We start from the raw sequence: 21,032 nt of genomic DNA on the forward strand, positions 1-21,032 counted from the left end.
TGACGAACCCAATCCTTACGAGATATGCATCCATTCGTGCATATCATGTCCTAGGAGCTTACTTCAAGCCATATAGGGTTTTCTTGAGTCTGCAAACATGTGTGTCTTTACTATTTATCTCAAAGCCTTATAGTTGTTCAATGTATACTTCTTCATCGATGGTTCCATTCAGAAATGTTGTTTTTACATCCATTTGATGAATATTCCATCTCATTGTAGCAGTCAGCAAAACCAAAGATCTTATCGTAGTATATCTTGCACTAGGTGCAAAGGTTTTTTCATATCTTATACCTTCCTTTTGAAAAAAAACCCTTACAATGAATCTAGCTTTGTATTTATCAATACTTCCATCAATAACATGTTTAATTTTGTAAATCCATTTTGAAGTGAACCGATTTGTCACTAGGTCTAGGAACGATTTCCCAAACCCCATTCTTCATTATGGATTGATATTCTTCTTGCATCGCCTTCTTCCATTCTTCTTCATGAGCAGCTTCTTCAAATGTAGTTGGTTCAATTTCTATTAATTTTGTTATATATGCTACATATCCTAAATATCTCTTTGGTCTTTTGCTCTCTCTAAAAGTTCCTAGAGTAGCTCCATGTCCTTCAGCACCTTCAAGAGTAGCTTTTAACCAATTTGGTCTCTTCCTTGTTTCGGGTATGATCACGAGTTGAATAGGCTCACTTGGTCCTTCTACTTCTTGGTTTGTGTAATGACCCACTTATAGTAAATTAATATTTATGAAATTAAATAAAATTAATTAAATTATAAATTATAAATTAAATAAATTAAAATTTAATCATTAAAATAAATAAATAAACTTTATTTCAAATTAAGATATGCAAATAAAATCAAATCAGATTTGTTTATAAAAATAGACACGTATTATAATTTAGATACGGTGATGGAGGAATCAGATTTTGTTTATAAAAATCGACACGTATCATAATTTAGACACGGTGATGGAGGATGTCAGTAAATGGAAATTTATAAGGAAGGGATGGTTGGAGGCAGGGGGGAGAAGGAGGAGGAAATTTTATACACAGAGAGTTTGTTTGTCATCAGGAACAGTTGGGCCTTGCTTGTTTTGAGGTTTCTGGGCACAGGGGAATAGTCTGCTTCAACTGAGACGCTCACTGGCATGAGTAAGCGAAGTTCTCCTCAATTTGACTAGGTGATTTCAGTCTTTTGGTAACTGAAGCAGGCGCAGTTTGAGGCATCATCAACCGTAAGATTTCAGGGAAGTACTCTCTTTGGTTCTGTGAATTAAATTTATAAAACTCAGGAACTTTTATCAAAGGCTCATGAAAATTAATTTTAGAAGTCTTCATTGTTTCTGCAATGGCTGCAATATTCGGTTATTTCATATTCTGTTCACAAGGAATATTTGTCTAAATAATTTACAGTTCTTACAATTTGTAGTTGTCTTATCATGATGCTCTTCTTCAAATAGTGGTATGTTTTCATCATTGGAATCTATTGGAATATCATTGGATCTTTTGTAGGCATGATTCTCATTGAATATAACATCCCCGCTTCAATTTGTCTTCCTTCTTTGATGTAGATTCTATATTGAAGAGAGACTGTAGCCAACAAAGATTCCTTTAATGCTTGTAGAATTTAATTTCTTTCACTTCGTCTTTTGGAACATGGATGTATGCGGGACACCCAAAGATGTGGAGATGGTCCACACATGGCTTCTTTCCTGTGAAGGCTTCTTCAAGTGTCATATTCTCTAGGATTCTATGAGGACTTCTATTTTGTATATATATTGTTGTCATTATTGCTTCACCCCCTAGAAACTTCCATAGATCTTGATCAAATATCATATTCTTTTTACATTTTTCAATTGTTCTATTTTTCCTTTATGCAGCTCCATTTTGCTTGGGATTGTACAGAGCAATGACTCTGTCTTAATACCTGCTTCTTTACAACATGCAACTATTTATTTTAAAGTGTAATCCCCACCATTGTCGGATCTTAGAGTTTTTATCTTTCTTTCAGTTAAGGTTTCCACTTCAGATCTAAACTCCTTGAACTTTTCAAATACTTAGTCCTTTATCTTGAGAAGGTAGAGCCATGTCTTTCTAAAGTAATCATCAATGAAGGTCACATAATAAAGATGGCCTCCAAGAGATTTGTTAAACATATGCCCACACACATCGGAATAAATGAGATCTAATATTTGCTTAGACCTTGTATCACTGCTTGTAAAAGGCTTCCTTGTATTCTTCCCCAAAGCACATCCCTTACATACTCCTTCACAATATTCCTTGATGTTGGAGATGCCATTTACCATTTGATTAAGAGAGAGAATGATCTTGTAATGTATATGCCCATATCTTCTATGCCATATTCTAATAGGATCGATCTCCATGTGAACTAGGGCTTGAGTAGATGGAATTATAACTCTATATAACCTTCCTTCACATAATCCAAAAACTTTTGCCTCACCAATGCTTTAATCCTTTCCCTAAACCAAAACTTTGTCATCTACAAAGGCAACCCTAACTCCTTTATCTTCTAAACAAGAAATTGAAAGTAAATTATTTTTCAACCCTGGAACATAGAGTATATTGTTGAGATGTAGCTTTGCTCCATTTTTCAGCATTAATGATGTAGATCCCAGGCCTTTGACCGCATAATTGTTGTTGTCTCTTAACTCCATTGCATGAGATGATGGTTCCTTCGATAGAGTATGAAGTTGTCCACTTTCTTCCATCATGTGTCTTGATGCTCCACTATCAATGATCCATGCATTGTCATCATCGAGAGTACTTGTGAGAGCAGTGCAAAACCCTTCACTTTTGACTTTATTAGATAAGTTGTAGATGATCCTTCCAATCCAACTTCCTGCAATTCTTATGATATTGAATCTCATTTTCAAGTAACTTGTCATAGAGGGAGTAACCTTTCCTTTCAAGCTAAAAAAGTGATACCTTAGCTCTGATACCATGTTGAGAAATCAATGCTAATAGATATTAGGGTTTGATTGCTCTTTGTTGATAATTACTTGTGAATTATGTTGGTCTCTTTTACTTATTTATTAGATTATATTTCATCAAGCAATTACCAAATTATTTATGTGTGAAGATCATAAGAACAATAGACACAAGATGTAGGCGCACAGCGAGGGAAAAACCCCTGTAAGGGGAAAACCTAGTCAAGAACTATTCCTTCAGTGATTCAATTCAAGATGAGACACTTCCTTACTTCTGAGACCTAGATAAATACCTCCTCCAACCACCAAGTCAGCCCTTCCTCCTTGTAGATGTCATTTTCTCAACCTTCCAAGTGTCGACGCTTCAAGGTGCAGCTTCAGATCAGAATTTCGGCCCCAACAGTAGATTTTTGGCCCCCAACATCAAAAATTTGACCCTGCAACAAAGAGAATTTTGGCCCCAACTTTAACAACTTCAACTCAATATCTTCACACGTGTGAGAGAAAGGTAGCCCAAAAACTCGATTTTCCTCTTCTCTGCTCCTGCAACTCTGCACTCTCTTAGAGATCGAACTTGTTGATGATGTTCTCCAAATGAAGTCGAGTTGCTCAATATATAGGCTTCTTGTGAGGTCGAATTGCCCTAATCCAGACTGACTTGGTGTGGAGGTGACAAATTACCTTTTTGACTTAAAAATAATTCGTTTTACATTATACAAAGGCCCACGAAGGGTCTAATAATAATAACAAGGACTTTAATGACTCAAGAAAAACCAAGTCCTCAACGGGGACTTTGGCTTAGAAAACATTGACCCAAGCATCAAACCCATGGTTTAATAATAAGATTTTCTTTTGACAAGTACAATTATGAAAGTTGAAGCTAGTTACATTCTTCAATAGTGGTTTGCCTAGGATGACCTATTTGGACCTTTTAGTCTCTAAGAGGTCACCTAGATTATGTTTCTTACCAAAAATTGGCAAAAAAAAAATACATCTTTTGAAAAGACTTGTGGAACTATAAGCACCAACAACCACATACTTGGCATGGTCATTACCGAATCAAACCTTAAATTCTATTGAACAAACCTGCTTATGAGAACATTGTTAAGGATCCTAAAAATTGCCTTTTTAAAATGCAACTCCATGTCTCAAGTCCTATCTAAGGAGATGGGTGATCCAAAATGGATCACCTCATAATTTTTCATCCATTCGAATACTCGAGTGGAATTGGATGTTATGTCTCCCACAAGTTGACCTATGCCTATAACCACAAGGCACTTAATGAGCCATGTCCACTGTGATTACCCAAATTCTATAGGGTCCAAAACCCTAAACCTAATTGAGAATTAAGGCATTCAGAAAAATCCTAACCCTAGATAGCGATCATTGGCCAAAAAAATACTTCTTTTGGAGAGAATTGTGGAACTATAAGACCAACAACCACATACTTGGCATGGTCTTAACCAAAGCAAACCTTAAATTAAATTAGACAAACCTGCTTATAAGAGCATTGTACAAGGACCCTAAAAAATGTCTTTTTAAAATGCAACTCCATGTCTTGAGTCCTCTCTAAGGAGATGGATCACCCAGTTATTTTTCATCTATTTTGATACTCGAGTGGAAAATTCAGAAGTTATGCCCCTCGGAAGATGACCTATGCCTACAACCACCATGACAATTAATGGATACCATGTCCACTACAATTACCCACACATGGAACTAGCCATGCATGAATTTTCTAGAAAAATCATGAGGGTGCAAAACCCTAAACATAATTGAGAATTAAGACATGCAAAAAAGGGCCAACCCTAAACAGCAATCAGAGTATGTGGAAAGGATGGGGCTTCCATCTTTTATTGATCCATTGTCTCGTAGACAAGGAATAGAATATCATAAGTTGAACATGGTAAATAATGGACCCTATCACAACCATTGAAGACACCATATATATATTGCAACTCCACAAGGAGTCCATCTTTTTTTGTATTTGCATTTCATCCCACATAATAAAAGAGCAAGGCAAAGTCTTGCTTTCTAGCTGGATTTTCCCAAGATACACGTTGTGTTCATTGTGTAAATGGTGTGGTGTTTAATGTTTTGGCCCTCTGAAATTGTTCTGCGATTGGACAAAAAGTGGGCGGTGAAAGATCTGAAAGCACAATGGCTAAGGTGTCATTGTATTTGAAATCTCAAATATTATTTCAAACACAATATTTCAGTGGCTTATGCTCCATCAAGGTTCATTGTTGTTAAGTCGAGGTTTTGTGAAACAATGATATAGTTAAACACGTCTTTAAGAGATACCCCTCTACAAGACCTTTTGCTCATAGTTTCAAGGTGTATTTAACTTTTTCTTCATTGCCCTGCTTTTTTAGAAAGGCTCTTTTCTTGGACACTTGGCAGTATTTTATGACATTTCAGTTGTCCGCTATTGGATTTATGTGGAAAAACAAGGGTACGACTACCTTTACTGGAACCGTCCCTAGTGAACTTGGGGGTATTGACTCTTTTCACGCATAAATTGACTTTGCTGGATAAGCCAAATTCAGATTTTTCTGTGAAGATGTTAAATCCCTTCCCAGAATTTTCTTACTTTTAGGGCAAGGATTTCCTTTTATTGTTTGGTCCATGATGTAACTCTCTATTTCAAGAATTAGCGTATGATGCATTCATATGCTAAATTTTATAATCAAAAGGTTGTTATACGTTCTCCACAGTAGGGTGCCAACACACAGTAGGGTGCCAACACTTCATTGCTCTCGCCCCATAGATAAGGGGTAAAATTCTTTACTATGATTGTATAACAGCCAATGAAAAAGGTAAATGGCAAACCAAACTATACTTGATAAACTTCTAAGATTGTATAGCATCCAGCGGAAAAGACGAATGGAAAACCCAAAGTATACATCTTCAAGTAGTCAAAAATCTCTTGATATTCCTTCATAGTCTAAAAATAAATAAGAATCCTTCATTGCCACTCTAAATCTTGCTCCTAGAAACTTCCCTGTAGTTAAATCTTGCTTGTGGTGATGCTTTAATGTATAGAATTTGCAGCAGCTCATTCCAAATAATAATCGAACTGCCTCACTCCACACAGTCCGTAGAAAAGCTTGTAATTGTAATAACTATCAGGAGGCAAAAATCATGGTTTCTACCAACAAAGGACACGAAAGTACTTAAAAGAAAATAGTCCACTTAATTTGCAGTAAAAAAATTCCCTGTTACTCGAACGTTAAATGATGAAATATTTCTGCCCTCCCCAAGTTTCATGTGTATTATATAGATGCAGTCTTGGTACGCTATGCCATTCTTTCCAGAGAGTAAACATTTGACGCCTCCAACTATCCAACTATGGAAACAATGAAGATTAACTGAAAACAAATAATCTTTTATAAAAGGCATGCAATCTTTTGTTGTACTTCCAAAGAGCCTAGAAGAGCTTTGCCACAAAAGAGGATTGTTAATTCCACTCAATAGAATAGATATACGAACAAATGTTCATTTAAGTAAAAACAAAAACATCTTCCAATTACTCTCAGGATGTCAATTTGTTGACGTAATGTTACACATATATCTACATTAGAACCTGTACTATGACATGAAAGAATGATGTGACCCTAGCTGTACTGAGATCATGCATCTCAAACGGCATATAGAATTACCTTAATATTATACATTCTGATACCAAACTACTAGGAAAATAAAGTTTGCCAACCATGAGCGTTCCCATCACTTAGCAATCCATGCCTCTCGAAGTAGATGATAACGCCTGTTTAGTCCGGCATTGCCAGTTGACTGGTTTGTATGCCCTCTAGACTTTCCATTACTTTGCAACTGAATTTTCTGGGCTCCAACTCCATGCATAGTTTCGTCTAACAAGGACAGAAGGGGGGACTCTAGTTCATCAAGTTCATCATCACTAGTGTAACCTTTCCTCAGTACATTTGATGCACTTCTTCCAAGGTGGATATGGCTGCTTACGTCTCCAATCTTCTCTCTAACAGATGCTGCAGGAGGTGGAGAGTATTGAATGGAAGGAGCAGACAACAGAGAACTGTAGGTTGATTCTTCCTCGCCCTGCACCATCATCATTTTCATCCCATTCATGCAAAAAACAAAATAAGCCTTGTGGGGATTAAGAAAAGATTATGTGACACCCCAGGTATTAAATCTTTAAGCATCCTATATTGCCAATGCTACATAATATAGCTTCTTCATTTAATAATCTACAATAACAACTTTAACTGAATCCTGATATAACTAAGGAGAAAAACAATCTTCCTATATTAATCTTCTGCTAAAGTTTAACCTTTTCTTGACAGTCGATCGTTGCTTGTTGCCTCTATAGAACTTACCTCGGCATTCAATGTTTCCATGACTGAACATGGCACAGGATCAGGACAAAACTCATCCGCCACAAAATTGGATAAAATTCGTTTTATCAAAGGTAAACTCAGCACAGGACAAACCTGTTTAGCATAACCAATAACTCGAATTAGCCATTATTACATGTTTACAAAAAAAAATGCTTAATCCTAAAGGCAACTAACCTAAGAGTTATAAGAAGCAGAGTTGCAACAAATCTTTCAAGAAATCAGAAATAAATAGACAACTACAAACAATTGTTTTCATGCACTTTTAATTGCACATTCCTCTTCAGATATAACAGGATAAGAGACCTTACTTCTTTTCTAATTGACTTGTCCATAAGCATATCCTTAGGAAGCATCAATAAATCACTGGTTGCATTGAGAAGAGGAAAGGAACTGAACGTTGTTTCAACATCCTCATTATTATCCTCCTGAGGGTCACCACCTATTCGAGGTGAATCTTCTGCATCAATACCGACCAGGTCTGTCAACCATCTAGACCAGTTTCCAACCTGCACAAGGAATTCAGTGTAAATACCATACTTGAGCCTCGAATATGAGACAGCCATGACACAACAAATTTCATAAATTAGGATTCTTGATTCAGTTATATAGCCTAGGAACCATAATCCCCAGTATATTATTAGCAGGAACATCAGCAAATATATAGAAACTCTCTTTCTAAGATCTGACTGACAACAACAACAAATGATACACCTCAGTGTTGAAATGAATAAGAATAACCAGTGTAATCAAGATATCATGCATGCACATGAATTGCTATAAGCATGCTTTCTCCTAATAGGCCATACACATTTGCCATCCCTGACCATCAAAGAAAAGAGGAATATGAGGTAAAAAGGGGGAGGAGAGAAGAAGCATGTTTTTGCAGTAATTAACATCAAGCTCTTAAGAAACATTATCTACAGGAATCTGAAGAAATTATTCCTCGTAAATCACTCTTGGCTTCAGCTGATGAAAAGCCACTCTGTATTGGCTCAAACACAAACAGGAAAAGGAATCCAACTTTACATATCCAACATGGAATTTCAGTCAAGAGAGCCATTCTTGCCATAGTCACTTCTTCAGTGTATAAAAAGGTTGTAATTTTCCATGCAACCAAGACTACTTGTAAGTTGTGCGACGACACCTTTCAGATTAAGGGAGCTGTAGTGACACCTATAAAATATGCCATGAACCATAACCTCAAACTAAATAAAAGAAATTACCAGCAAAATCATCTATCCTTTGTTACCTATACTGCTTTTCTTTACATTTCCAACAAGAACCCAGATTGAGCACACACCATTGACAAATCCACCACAAATGGCATGCCCTTTTGCTCTTGCAAAAACTTCAGACCACACAATCAATTACACTTTTCTCATCCTTGTCGGTTTTCTGGCATATTACTTTCAATTTTGAATCCCATCCTCATCATCTTACACTCGAAATTCTAGTACTTATTCAAGATTAAACTCTAAACAGCGTGTATTACCATGATGGCATGAAGTTCACATCCTCTGCTTATGTCTTAAAAAGGTTCATAATGCCAATGAGCAATGCTCACATTATTTTCCAGAAGTGTTTCTTTTCTGTTGTCTACTCTCAAGATTCCTTACTTGACTAAATGAAGCATATCCTTCAAGTTCAAACTGCCAAATAACTTCACCAAACCCATCTGGAAAGTACAATGCAGTGTAAACTGCTTATTACAACTACAAGATTCAAGAAGCAAAATGAGATCTATTTCCCAAAGCAATAAGACAGGAAGTCTGTATCAACAGCAAGCAAACACAACTGTTCATCATGTACCAGTAGTTTCCCGCACCCCTATTGAAGGTATTCAATAACATGATATACAACTTACAAGAGTTGCTATCCTTTAATACATTGTGACCGGACTTTGAGAGATCTAGCAACAGACTGGTAGAACATCCCCCAACATTTACTAGCAACAATAATAATGACTTAAAGAAACCTTGCTCCCATGTCCTCATACAAGCATTGTGTCTTGCAGATGTATTAATTGATTTAGGCATTCAAATACTGTTCTATATACAATTGACATCCATGATGGGTTTTACATCAGTAGAATATACAAATGGTTCTGTTCCAAAAAATTGCAAAATAATTGATAGATTTATGCACGTCTGTAAAGCATCGGCATACCACAGTAGGTAAGAAACCAACTGAGTGAGGCGCAAAACCCAGTACTCTGAGATTCTCTTACTTTCCTGGGTACCAGAAACAACAATGTAAGCAGCAATACATGGTAGGATTTATATATGGGATCTATACTCACATGTATCATCAGAAACATCATGTATATTTAAGTCCAAATATATTTTGATGCCATTCAATCACTCTGTGTGGATTTGTGAAACTTAATTCTTGATGTGTACAACGAGAAAGCTGTTAGCCAGAATGTTTTTACTCTACAATTTCTACAGTTTACAAAGACGAATTACTTCTAATGCAGTCATTTTGAAGTTAGTTAAATAAGATCCCTAAAAGTTACCTCTGTGTCTAGTCGGCCCTTTGCAGTAAAGGATCTCAAATTCAGATCTCTGAATATATAATAATATATTATTTATTTGCAGGTCATTAACCTAAGTTTTATAACGTGTTTAAAAAAGTTAAGATTAAAGATCTGAAAAAGCAAGGTCGATATGTAATAAGGTCTGGCAAAAAGAAAGAAAATATCTAATTAAAATATGACTAGGATATAGGTACATCTTGATCTCACTGACAAAATTGACATTGCATGCAGAAAATATCAACCAACAATGAAGATAACCTACTGCATTTTTTAGCTGTGCACCAGCACCAAAGCTCAGGTTGCCAGCAGGTATTGGAAGTACACTTGGATCACTTATCGGATCTGATATGGGATCTGTTGGCATCTCTTCTTCTGATTGGCGTAGTATAGCATTGAACATGGCAACATCTAGCCTGGCTACACACTGTTCCATAACCTGCAGGAAGATGCAAAATAACATTACAAACAGTATTAATAATAATCTTCTTACAGTACAAATAATGTGATTTTACCGTTATTTTTTCTTGCTTGCTGATGCAAGAGATGTTTTGAGATCTGCATCAAAGTTTTGTAAAATTCGTAACATTGTACTACTATACAAGGGTAGCAATCATCCAATTTGTACAAGAACCATTTTTAGGTTTCACATGCATAAATGATCTGTATTTTGCAGAATCTTAACTCTGTATAAGTTTCATTTGTGTTTTGTGCATTGGTTATGACCTATGAAACCGGATTCATCCCCCAGGCCCTACCCAGGCCCTACGTGTCCTGAATCCAATTTAAATTTTATATCAATAAAAAGGCCAAAAACTTAAATTGGGTATTAAGGCACTAATAAGTGCAATTGGGCCCTTATTACATAAAAGTGGAATTTTCACAAATACTGGAATATGATTTTAAAAAAAATTGGGTATTAAGGCACTAATAAGTGCAATTGGGCCCTTATTACATAAAAGTGGAATTTTCACAAATACTGGAATATGATTTTAAAAAAAATATGCCTAGTACTTAACATTATTACAAAATCTTGAGAATACACAAAAAAAAAAAAAAAGCTCTAGTATATAGAGTCTAGCACCCAATAAGAGGATGATATGGTTAGGTACACAACAATCAAAAAATACATGCTCAAAGCTATACATAAAACTTAAAGGGCGCAGGAGATGATACAAATAACCAAGCTGCAGTTAACATTTTAATTGCAAGATTAAAATTCTGAAAAATGCTTAGCTTTAAAACGTTGTCATGAAAGGAGACTGCCAAATCATCATCACCATAATGATAGGGAAGGCTCACCCTGCATCTGGAAATTCTCAAACCATTTATGATGTCTTAGTGTTTATAGTGCTGCATCAAATGCCTCATTTCTTCTACAGACTTCATAAAGCTTTCATCATGCTCTGCCTAACATATTGTGATTTTCCCCTTCACATTTTCTTTTCTTCATTTTGTTTATCGTTTTTTGGTAACCATACAACAAAAGCAAAAATCAGCTAAAGTTCTCATACCAACTTGTAGCATTCCGTACTCAAAAGGTAACTACCACAACAACTATGAAGATAACCAAAATATCCCGAAGCAAATAAATCATAAAAGAGTAGGGATCCCTGCTCACCAAGGAATGCATTGCACCTGCAAATGCAAGTAATGAACAAATGTCTCTAATAAACACCAAAGGCTAGTTGGTCATATTGACAAAATGATAAGAGACACCTACGAGAGGGAGAAGCCTTATTTGAATTTTATGTCGATAAAGATGCCAAAAACTTAACTTGGAGCATAAGTCACTGTTAAGAGTGATTACGCCCATATTACACAAAAGTGGCCTTTGTACAAATATTCAAATACAATAAGAGAAATGCCTAGCACTTCAACTTCATTACAAAATCTTGAGGATACACACAAAAATAGAATATATACATAGAGTACACCCAATGAGAATGATGTCGTTACATACCCAACAATCAAAAAGACACGCTCAAAGCTATCTTAAATGGAAGGCGTGGGAGATGATACAAATAACCAGGTGGCAGTTAACGCTTTAATTGCAGGATTAGAGTCCTGAAAAATATTTTATCATGAAAAAAGACTCCCAAATCATCGTCAACATGATGATAGGCAAGGCTCACCCTCAGATCCTGAAATTCTCAAACCATTTAAAATGGTTGAAAAAGGCAAAAGATTATCATTTAAAAGTAATGAATTCCTTCTTGTAAGAATAACTGCTAATAGAGCAGCATATTGCGTTGCTAACCAAGCAACCAACCTAAAGGACAGCAAACTGATAAGGATTAGAACTCCAAAATCAAGGGAATATTAAAATTGGGAAAATTTACAAGCGCATCTTGGAGGAGAATCTGAATTAAGTTTTATGAGATATATAATTAAGAATGGGAGTTGAGAATAAACGCCTCCAAAATCTGCTAGGAACTATAATTTTATACCCCACCTTGGGGATACAAAGCTTACTTATCCTCTGAAGTTCGAAAAGTGGGGTCCCAAAACATTGGGAATCAACGTAAGAATGATCTTTAATAGACAGAAAACTAAGATTGAGTTGTATCTTTAGTTCATCCCCTCCCAGCAATAAATGCACCAAACCGTCTTCACATAGACGAGATAGAACTATGGGATCATGCCTTCATCATTTCTTGATATTGCTGCCCAAGTTGTTGAAATGATCTTTACCTTGGTTCTGGTCATAGAATTTCTGGAGTTCTGTCAAAATGGAGCAGGGAGAAGGTTCAATGAAGCAGGACAGTCCTAAGAAATAACAGAATTAACAGTCTGGAAGGCCATCTCCTACAAAGAAGACAAGAAAAAACCTTTTCTTCCCCACACTCAAACAGCTATGTAAGCTGTAAATTGGGAAGCTTCATGAAGGAATCTTGAGAGGAGCCCAACAATAGGTAAACAATGCAGTTGATGTAATGTTCCCAAATAATTAATCACTCAAGAGACGAAGTAACCTATCAATCCCCATAGGCTATAATCCTTAATAAAGGGGAAAACCCCAAAATACCTGGGCAAGTTTTGGGGCAGTTGAGCAAAGAAACCCAAAGTTGGAGTTTGGTGTGAATTTTACTCATCAATTAAGGAGACAGTCCCCTCTAGGAAATCTACAAATACAAGAGGGTCGAATTCATTTGGAGAATCATTGGATTTGATCTATTATCTCTGTTTTTCTTTGAGCATGAGGCTCTAAGGATTTTAAGACCCCTTTTCTCCTATAATTTGTTATGAATATAATTTATATAAAAGTAATAAATATAAATAATAAATAATAATCATAATAATATGTAAATAAATACTAATTAGTTTAACAAAGAGGCATGTCTAAGGAGACATGACCGTTCATAAAGGGACACCTGCTTGGTATATAAGCAAGCCCTTCACTCTCATTTGTATCACTCTTATTCACACATTTTATATATATTCTTGTATCCTCAATGGAGATCGACATATTCCAAGTCTTTTGGAGTTATTTAACTTTAAGAACGAACTTTGTTCATTCCATATGGTATCAAAGCCACGATGGCAAATCTTGGCCTTTGGCCATCAACTTGTCGCCGCAACTAAAGCGTTTTGCTACACGAGTTAAGTTTCTCCATTTTCGGTCAGGCGCTTGGCCACTTCAAAAAAATTAGAGTTCAAAAAAAGAATTGGAAAAAAGATTATAAAAGAAAAGAGTTAAAATATATATATATTAAAAATAAATAAATAAAATAAGGCCTTTGGCCATTGACATTTCAATAATTCTAATAAAAAACAAATAGTCCGATGTAAATTTTGAAGGAGAACAATCATATATATAAAAAGGTTCTACATTATTGTTAAAAAGTGCATGATAAAGTCAAAAGGGAATCTTTCCAAATATATTTAAAACTATAGATAAGAGTAGATAATATTATTTTGATTCTTCATTAAGTGGTTTACAAGCTCATTGTTTTAGCAACCCATGGTAATTGCCCATGGTATTTTCAAGGTAAAAAACGAACAAAAGGAATACAAAATCTCTTTATGTGAATGGCAAGTTTTACTATACAAAATCTCTTTATGTGAATGGCAAGTTTTACTTTTTACGTGGAGAAAATTCTTAGAGTCAAAGGCACATAAGTGGACATATATTTTATATTATACCCTTTCACTAGGGTTGTACCTTTTCAAAAAGAAAAAAGTAAAAAATTATAAATATATATAAAAAAAATTATTATAAAAATAACAAATATATATATATATATATATATATATTATACAAAAAAGAAGAGAAAGATTTGAAGTAAGGGGAAAATTCCAATTCAATTATAAAAGGAGTAATTAAAATAAATCAAAATTAAGGAAGCATTTTTCAAGAGTAAAGGGAGGAAAAAACCAAATTATTGACTAATACAAATAGATTAAATCTCTGAAGAGAAAAGAACAAGGGAAAATATATATATATATATGAGCCTAATTTGAAAATAAAGGAAGGAGGTTTCTCCTATAAAGGTATCCCAATTGTAGATCTTAGATTATTTACATTAAAAGGGTGTATCCAAAGGAAAGAGATTAGTATCGCTATTAATCCAAACATCGAGGATAATTACATCAGTATTAATTTGGAAAATCAATTATTAGTTCTAGAGCCAAATATAGGCAAACGAAAAGGTATTTTTGGCGAAAAAAGAATATGAAATTAATAATTTACAAGTGACAATTGATCATTATGAGTACATATCTCAATTTCGTGTCATAACTATGCTTGACAAAAAGGTTGACATAATTCTCGATCAACCTTGGTTCAAGGAATTAAGTACGCTTATTTTAAACACACAGAAAAATTTATTGATGTTCCCTCACAAGAAGAAGACGGTCACGTTCCAAGACATGACAACGAAATCAGAACCGATAATGTCTTCATCAAAATATCTTAAGGATATTGTGAAACTAATGTTCCAAGAGAATCCAAAAACAGTATCAAAGAAGCATAAAGAGATTAAAGAAGTCATATCCAACAAAAATAAGGAAAATTCATGTTTGAAGGAGCATAATTAGAAACTACTTACACAAGTGAGAAAATGTAAAGCTAAGAAACAACAATTAGAACAAGAAAAGGAAATTTCTGAAAAGAAACTCAATGAAAGTCTATCAGGAAAAGATGAAGAAAGTTTATGGGAAATTTAACAAAGGTTATTAAAACAAATCAGGGGTTTAAAAGATGAGAAGCTTGAAGACCAAAATAAAGTTGATTCAGAAAATGAGGAACTCTTACATCGTAGAAATCATAATCAAAGTCTAATCACGCAAATTAAGAAACTTAAGGATGATAAGAAATCATTGAAAAAAAACTAGAAGAACTTATCACAAAAGAAGTGCCCAAGTCTTCAGTCCAAGTGGAAGAAAGAGGAACAAATACCGATCCAGCGAATATCACGACTCAAGAAGAAGACACGTCAGTTAAAGAAAAAGCGCACTTAGGTGTTGAGACAAAGGAAATTCCAAGTGAATATTTGTAACCAACTCGACAACATCAGAACCCAAAGTAAATCAGAATCTTGCCACACACATGATAAGGGAAACCAAAAGAACTCTTTATCTACATCCGAATCACAAGAACAGACATTTCAATCAATCTACGAATCCGTATCACTCAGAACATAAACAACAAACTTATGTTCCGAAGAACACTGAAGTGCACACAACTCAGTCCAGTGATAACAGTTCATCACAAGTTTCCAGTAATCAAAAGATTTCACAAAAGATTAATTTGGGATAGTCAGATCACTCCTCTGTGCGACAATTTTATATATCACTCCAAGGATCATATCAACTTGTATCAATAAAGATGACAGTTCCAAGATAAGAAGACATTTGAAACACAAAAGAGATCAAGCCTTTTCATCTTTAAGCTTTGAGGACAAAGCTTTTTGAGGTGGAAGGCAATGTTATGAATATAATTTATGTAAACGTAATAATAGATAATAAATAATAATCATAATCATATGTAAATAAATAATAATTAGTTTAACAAAGAGGCATGTCTAAGGAGACATGACCATTCATAAAGAGACACCTGCTTGGTATATAAGCAGGCCCTTCACTCTCATTTGTATCACTCTTATTCACACATTTCATATATATTCTTGTATCTTCAATGGAGATCGACATATTCCAAGTCTTCTGAAGTATTTAACTTTAAGAACGAACTTTGTTCGTTCCACAATTGCAGTGGTGAAAGATTCCACCTTAGTTGATAAACCTATTTTCTCTTCTATTTTCCTTCTTTTACTACTTTGTTCTGGCACAGGTTCTCTTTATACAAGGAACAGTGAGGTATCCCAAGAAAATCTGTGAAACGAACCTCTCTAAGTCTAGTTGTCTGGATAAATCGCAGTTCTGGTGGCTAGATTCATGGAAAGCTCACCTGAAACAGGCCGCAGTTTTCCTGAGGCTTGACTCTTGGTGCTAGACGAGTTTTCTGAGGCTAGGTCGTGGACAGTGGAGTTTCCTGAGGCAGCGTAGTGCATATAGAACTAGACGAATTTCCTCAGGCAAAATTTCTCGCCAGATCAAAGCACTGAGGCAGCGAAGTCTTTCTAATTCTGTCTGAGACCCAAAATCGTGTTAAGTTCAGACTGCAGCATAAAAGAAATATTCAGGAGGAGACCAAAACCCCTACAGGATTTGGATGTCCCATCTTTGAAGGCCAACCTGCAAGTCGGGCCAGTGATTATCACCCTGCGGTCATATGAGATTGTAAAGGAGAAAAAGAACATATCCAAGCTCCGCTAAGCATTAGTCAGATACCTGGAACAGTCCAAGAATCTTGAAGCAAATTCAAAGGCGGTTTTGAGAGGATGCATTCCCAGATTCTGAAGTAAACTCAGATCCTGATTTGGTGAGCAGAACAGAGTCCGCATATGTCAATCATCACGCCATCTTCTCCAAATCTGGGCTACAGTCACAGAGAAAGCAGGACAAGGGTTCATCCTAAATTAGTTTGGTGTTTTCTCTGATTAGAATCAAGTGGTGTAGCAGGGCCACTTGATAGAAGATGGTGATTAGTTATCTAGTGTTGTGGAATTAGAATTACTTACAATTGCACTGTACTGGGTGGATTTTAATGAATTAAGGAATTTGGACCATATCAATAGTACTGCATTTATTGAATGATCAGCTTGTAAGCCTTGTATGCATGGTTGATGTATTGTTTACTGATGCTGGAATGGTTGGTTCTTTGAATAGTAAAGGAAATTTTAATGAAACCCCTAGTTGCTAAGAATAACCTAGGGCAAAAATTGACCTAGAACGTTACAGATGCCATTGGAGATGACTGTGCCACAGAAATTGTGGAATCTTCCATTTGGAACAACCCCTAAGATTCAGTACCCATGTTTGACATTTACATTTGGAACCAGTCTTTCAAAATTCAAGCAGTGTGGGGAAAGAAACCCAGATCAAAGAAGAGCTGGACCTGAAGCAAATAGAGAAGAAATGTAAATGATAAGCTTCAGCAATTAGATCCAGCCAGTTCCAACAATCCATGGAGAAAGTAGATCCAAGAGCTGCTGGAAATTCAGAGGTAGATATTGGTTACTCTGCAGCAACTAAAATATTTAATATACTGACTGAAGTGATTGAGCTTTCCCCATTCAATAATAACAAGAGAATGAAGGGTTGGGAATCCTTCTTACATGGGCTCCATCACCAAGGAAAACTACCTTTCATCACCTCAGAGGAATCAAATGCCAGCTAGAGTGACCAAGAAATGGTTAATTCAATGGATGATCACTGATAGGTCTCCCTTTTCTTTGCTAATAGTATTTTTGATTTCTAGCTAGTTCAAGGAACAAAAAAATCTGGAGTTTCTTAAAGTTTTGGGCTTTACTGCTACTGTTTTTGTTACTTTGAAGTTTGACATGCATTTTTCCACCAAAACTCATCATATTTCCCACAGATTGCAAGAGACATTTCCTGATCCAAATTTGAATTGAAGAATAAATGAGATTTTGGGGCACCTTTAATTCAACTTATTATAAAAAATCATACACATTCAACATTTTACAGAATGACTAGAATCATCACTATGGTTAATTAAAGAAGCAAACAAGGGCAAACAATACCATTTTTGCTAAGATTGGTAAGCACCCACACTCATGACCTCCTGCTCGAATAGGGCAGAGCCTCTGAAAGGCATCCAGAAAAGCTTTCTTCCAGAGATCTATGGAAAATTTTCCCTGGTTATGATCACCAAGTTCAGGACCAGGTAACTTTTCAAAGCCCCTTCTTGAATACAACCCCCTTTGTTCCTTAATTGTATCTTCAGTCAGACGTTGCATATGAGGAGTCATGGTCTGCAATGAGAAATATAAAATGTTGAAATTTCTTGGGCCTGAACTTCCATACCAGTCCAGTTAGCAGAAAAAAAAGAATAATATTGCAAAATAAATTCACATCAAATTTCCGAAGAGAAGCCTAAAAAGAGAATATTTAACCTGCCACCACACAGATTCAATGACCCTCCCATATATCCACAATTCAACTTTTTCTAGTGCAGTTGTCAATGTGTGTGTCACTTCCCAATCATTCAGGCTCTGTTTTGGATTAAGCTTTCCACCTCCTTGTTTGTTATGGCTGTCTCTCATTTTCTGTGGAGAAGGCAGTCTATGGTTTTTCTTCACACCATTTGATCCATTAGAACGTAATGCCTGAGGTGATAATTGAGAGCTCTCAAAAGTTTGTGAGACAATCTCCCGTAGGACAACTGTATTTGACCACCAGAATGTTAATCTGCACATTAGAGCAAACATGCCTAAGATCACTGAAATCTTAGAAGAAACCCAGTATAAGCACTTGCAACTAAGGCTATTCAACAGAAGAAACTGCATAAATCCCCATTGAAAATTCTCAGAACTTTACTGTACGTGCACGCATACACATACACACACACATTATATTCATGAACTGTAAGTGAGATGATCAATAGAAAATAACAATAAAGGTTAGTTTCACATTTTTCCTATAGTTATTTCAACATTTATAATTTCCAGGAAAAATTCAAAAACATTGTACTAATCCAAATACAAGTACAGAAACATACAAGTCAAAATTTCTAACACAAGAACCACTTTGGGTTTCAAACTAAGTTGCATGATACAGGGAAACAGGTACACATTTCTGAAAGGGAAACACACTGGAAACATGACCTGCCATAAATTAGGAAACTGGGAAATGTGATACACACATAGCAAATTATATTGAAACTTGGAAAGAAATCATTATGAATAAATGAACGAGATCATTTAAATGGCAAGCAATGTTCCACCATCACTTATGTTGGGATCCCCAACATTAGTATCTCCCTTTGCCTCTACCTCTATCCTCTAGGGATATCAGTCAGCACCACCCATTTTTTTACGAAACTACCTAATTCAAGCTTTAAAATATGCTACAAAAAGCCTAGCATGCCTAATCAATGATTTTGGTTTGAGTGAAGGGTACATTTTTGCTAAGGCCACATGATAGAGGAGTCCAACAAGCAATATCACTAACATCGAGGTACATGGAACATTGTTGCATCAGGGGTGGACTCAATGATGGGAGAAGAAATGTTAGCTTCCAATGGAAATGCAGATCAGCCTCATGTGGAGCTTGTACCTTACGAGCTCAGGATTCCCTCTCAGCATTACATAAAAAGTTAAAACTGATATTCTGCTCTCTCAGAAGTCAGGACCTTGATGATTTCAACTTTTTGATTACTAACAGCAAAGAATGTTTTGAAAGGCATATGCATATGGACACTCAAGGAGTCATTTCATTTTGTTATGTACCTGCTAGATGAAGAGTCTTTCAATCATTGGAGTCTGTTGAAATCGGACGCCAAAGCCTAAAGGCATTTCCTTGAAATCTTACTATGACTTGGGTTCAAAATACATGTGCCTTTTGTTTAACTCAGATGTGGCAACTTGCCAGGTGTTGCAATATGGTATATGGAATATTTATTGTTGACCCATGGATCTGTGGAGGTAGACTTGAAGCATAAGCTCCCCCAATATCTTTTAGCATGCATTATTGATGGAGTCAAGCTAAAGAAAGTTCAATATCTCAATTTCCCAAATGCCTGCTTTGTTTGCCAAGCACAAGACCATTTGTTTTGAGCCCCCTTCACAAAAGCCCAAGGAAGCTACAGGTACTGGTACAAGTGTGACACTCACTTCACATGGTGCAAGGGTCAGGGGATCCTTTATGGCTTCAAAGCTCAATGTCGGTGACTCTTTATGGGGTTCAGGTGCTGGAAGGGGTGGTTTCTTGAGTGGTGGTTCAAGTTGAGGATTTGGGGTGATTGTGCCAGGTAGTCCCAGTAGGGGTCTTGTTGGTTCAGGTGCAAGTGCAAGCGGTACATCAGCGGTCCAATGGGATGGAAATTGGGCATGATTGGCAAGTTAAGTCTCACAAGTGAAAGGGGATTTCCTCTCCAAGTCATGTAAATGAACCAGTTAGTTCTTCAACTCCAAAGCAATGAACAAAATCTTGTAAGAATGTGATGATTCATTCACTGAATCACCGGATGCCTAAGGATTTGAGATGGCCAATTGATAAAGTAGTTTTAGACTTTGATGGAATGAAGCTCTTCCTAATATGTTGGAATGTTGAAGGCATGTCAATTATGTTCTGAACATAAATTTGTATATAATAAATATAAATAATAATGTTACTAATAATCTTTTTTCATGGTGAATCAGTAACTCGTTGGAGTAATCTGGGTTAGGCCCAAGATCAAACCTAGTGGCTACCACAGCCTGTAAGCCAGATATACCAAGAATTTATGACTTAGCAAGAGTCGAGACTCCACGAGGGTGGGGGAGCCTACCCCTTGAGCCTTCAAGGAGCCAAATGTCTCCCCATGACATTTGAAACCAGGTGGAGGGGATAACATCCCATTGTGCCAACCACTCGGTCGTCCCACAAGGAGACAATAGTGATAATAATAATTAAATATTGCATAATTAATAATTATGAAATAATGTTATCAGAACTTGACTAATCATCATACTGGTACTTGGACAAGGGAACTGGTAAAAAAATAGACCAAAAAACCATTCAACCAAGAAAAAACATAAAATTTTAAAGAAAAACACATATTCATGTGCATCCATGTGAATCACAACCACTTATACACAAATAGCAAAACTC

General features: G+C 35.9%; 1 protein-coding gene across 3 annotated transcripts in view; it reads right to left on the minus strand.

The window, feature by feature from the left end:
• Nucleotides 1-6,312: 6,312 nt before the first annotated feature.
• Nucleotides 6,313-21,032, minus strand: part of LOC149153558 (uncharacterized) — a 101,047-nt gene continuing 86,327 nt past the window's right edge. For all 3 annotated transcript variants that reach the window (XM_089439276.1, XM_089439277.1, XM_089439278.1), the window contains 6 exons: nt 18,335-18,629; nt 17,963-18,193; nt 10,120-10,293; nt 7,630-7,827; nt 7,301-7,414; nt 6,313-7,022 (listed from right to left, as the gene is read on the minus strand). In XM_089439276.1, the coding sequence (XP_089295402.1) occupies nt 6,675-7,022; nt 7,301-7,414; nt 7,630-7,827; nt 10,120-10,293; nt 17,963-18,193; nt 18,335-18,629 (1,360 nt within the window). In that variant the 3' untranslated portion in view covers nt 6,313-6,674. The remainder of the gene's footprint in view (nt 7,023-7,300; nt 7,415-7,629; nt 7,828-10,119; nt 10,294-17,962; nt 18,194-18,334; nt 18,630-21,032) is intronic.

This window comes from Pinus tabuliformis, chromosome 9, assembly GCF_031772625.1.
Source record: "Pinus tabuliformis cultivar Carrire ecotype Pingquan chromosome 9, CPIR1, whole genome shotgun sequence".
Taxonomy (NCBI): domain Eukaryota; kingdom Viridiplantae; phylum Streptophyta; class Pinopsida; order Pinales; family Pinaceae; genus Pinus; species Pinus tabuliformis.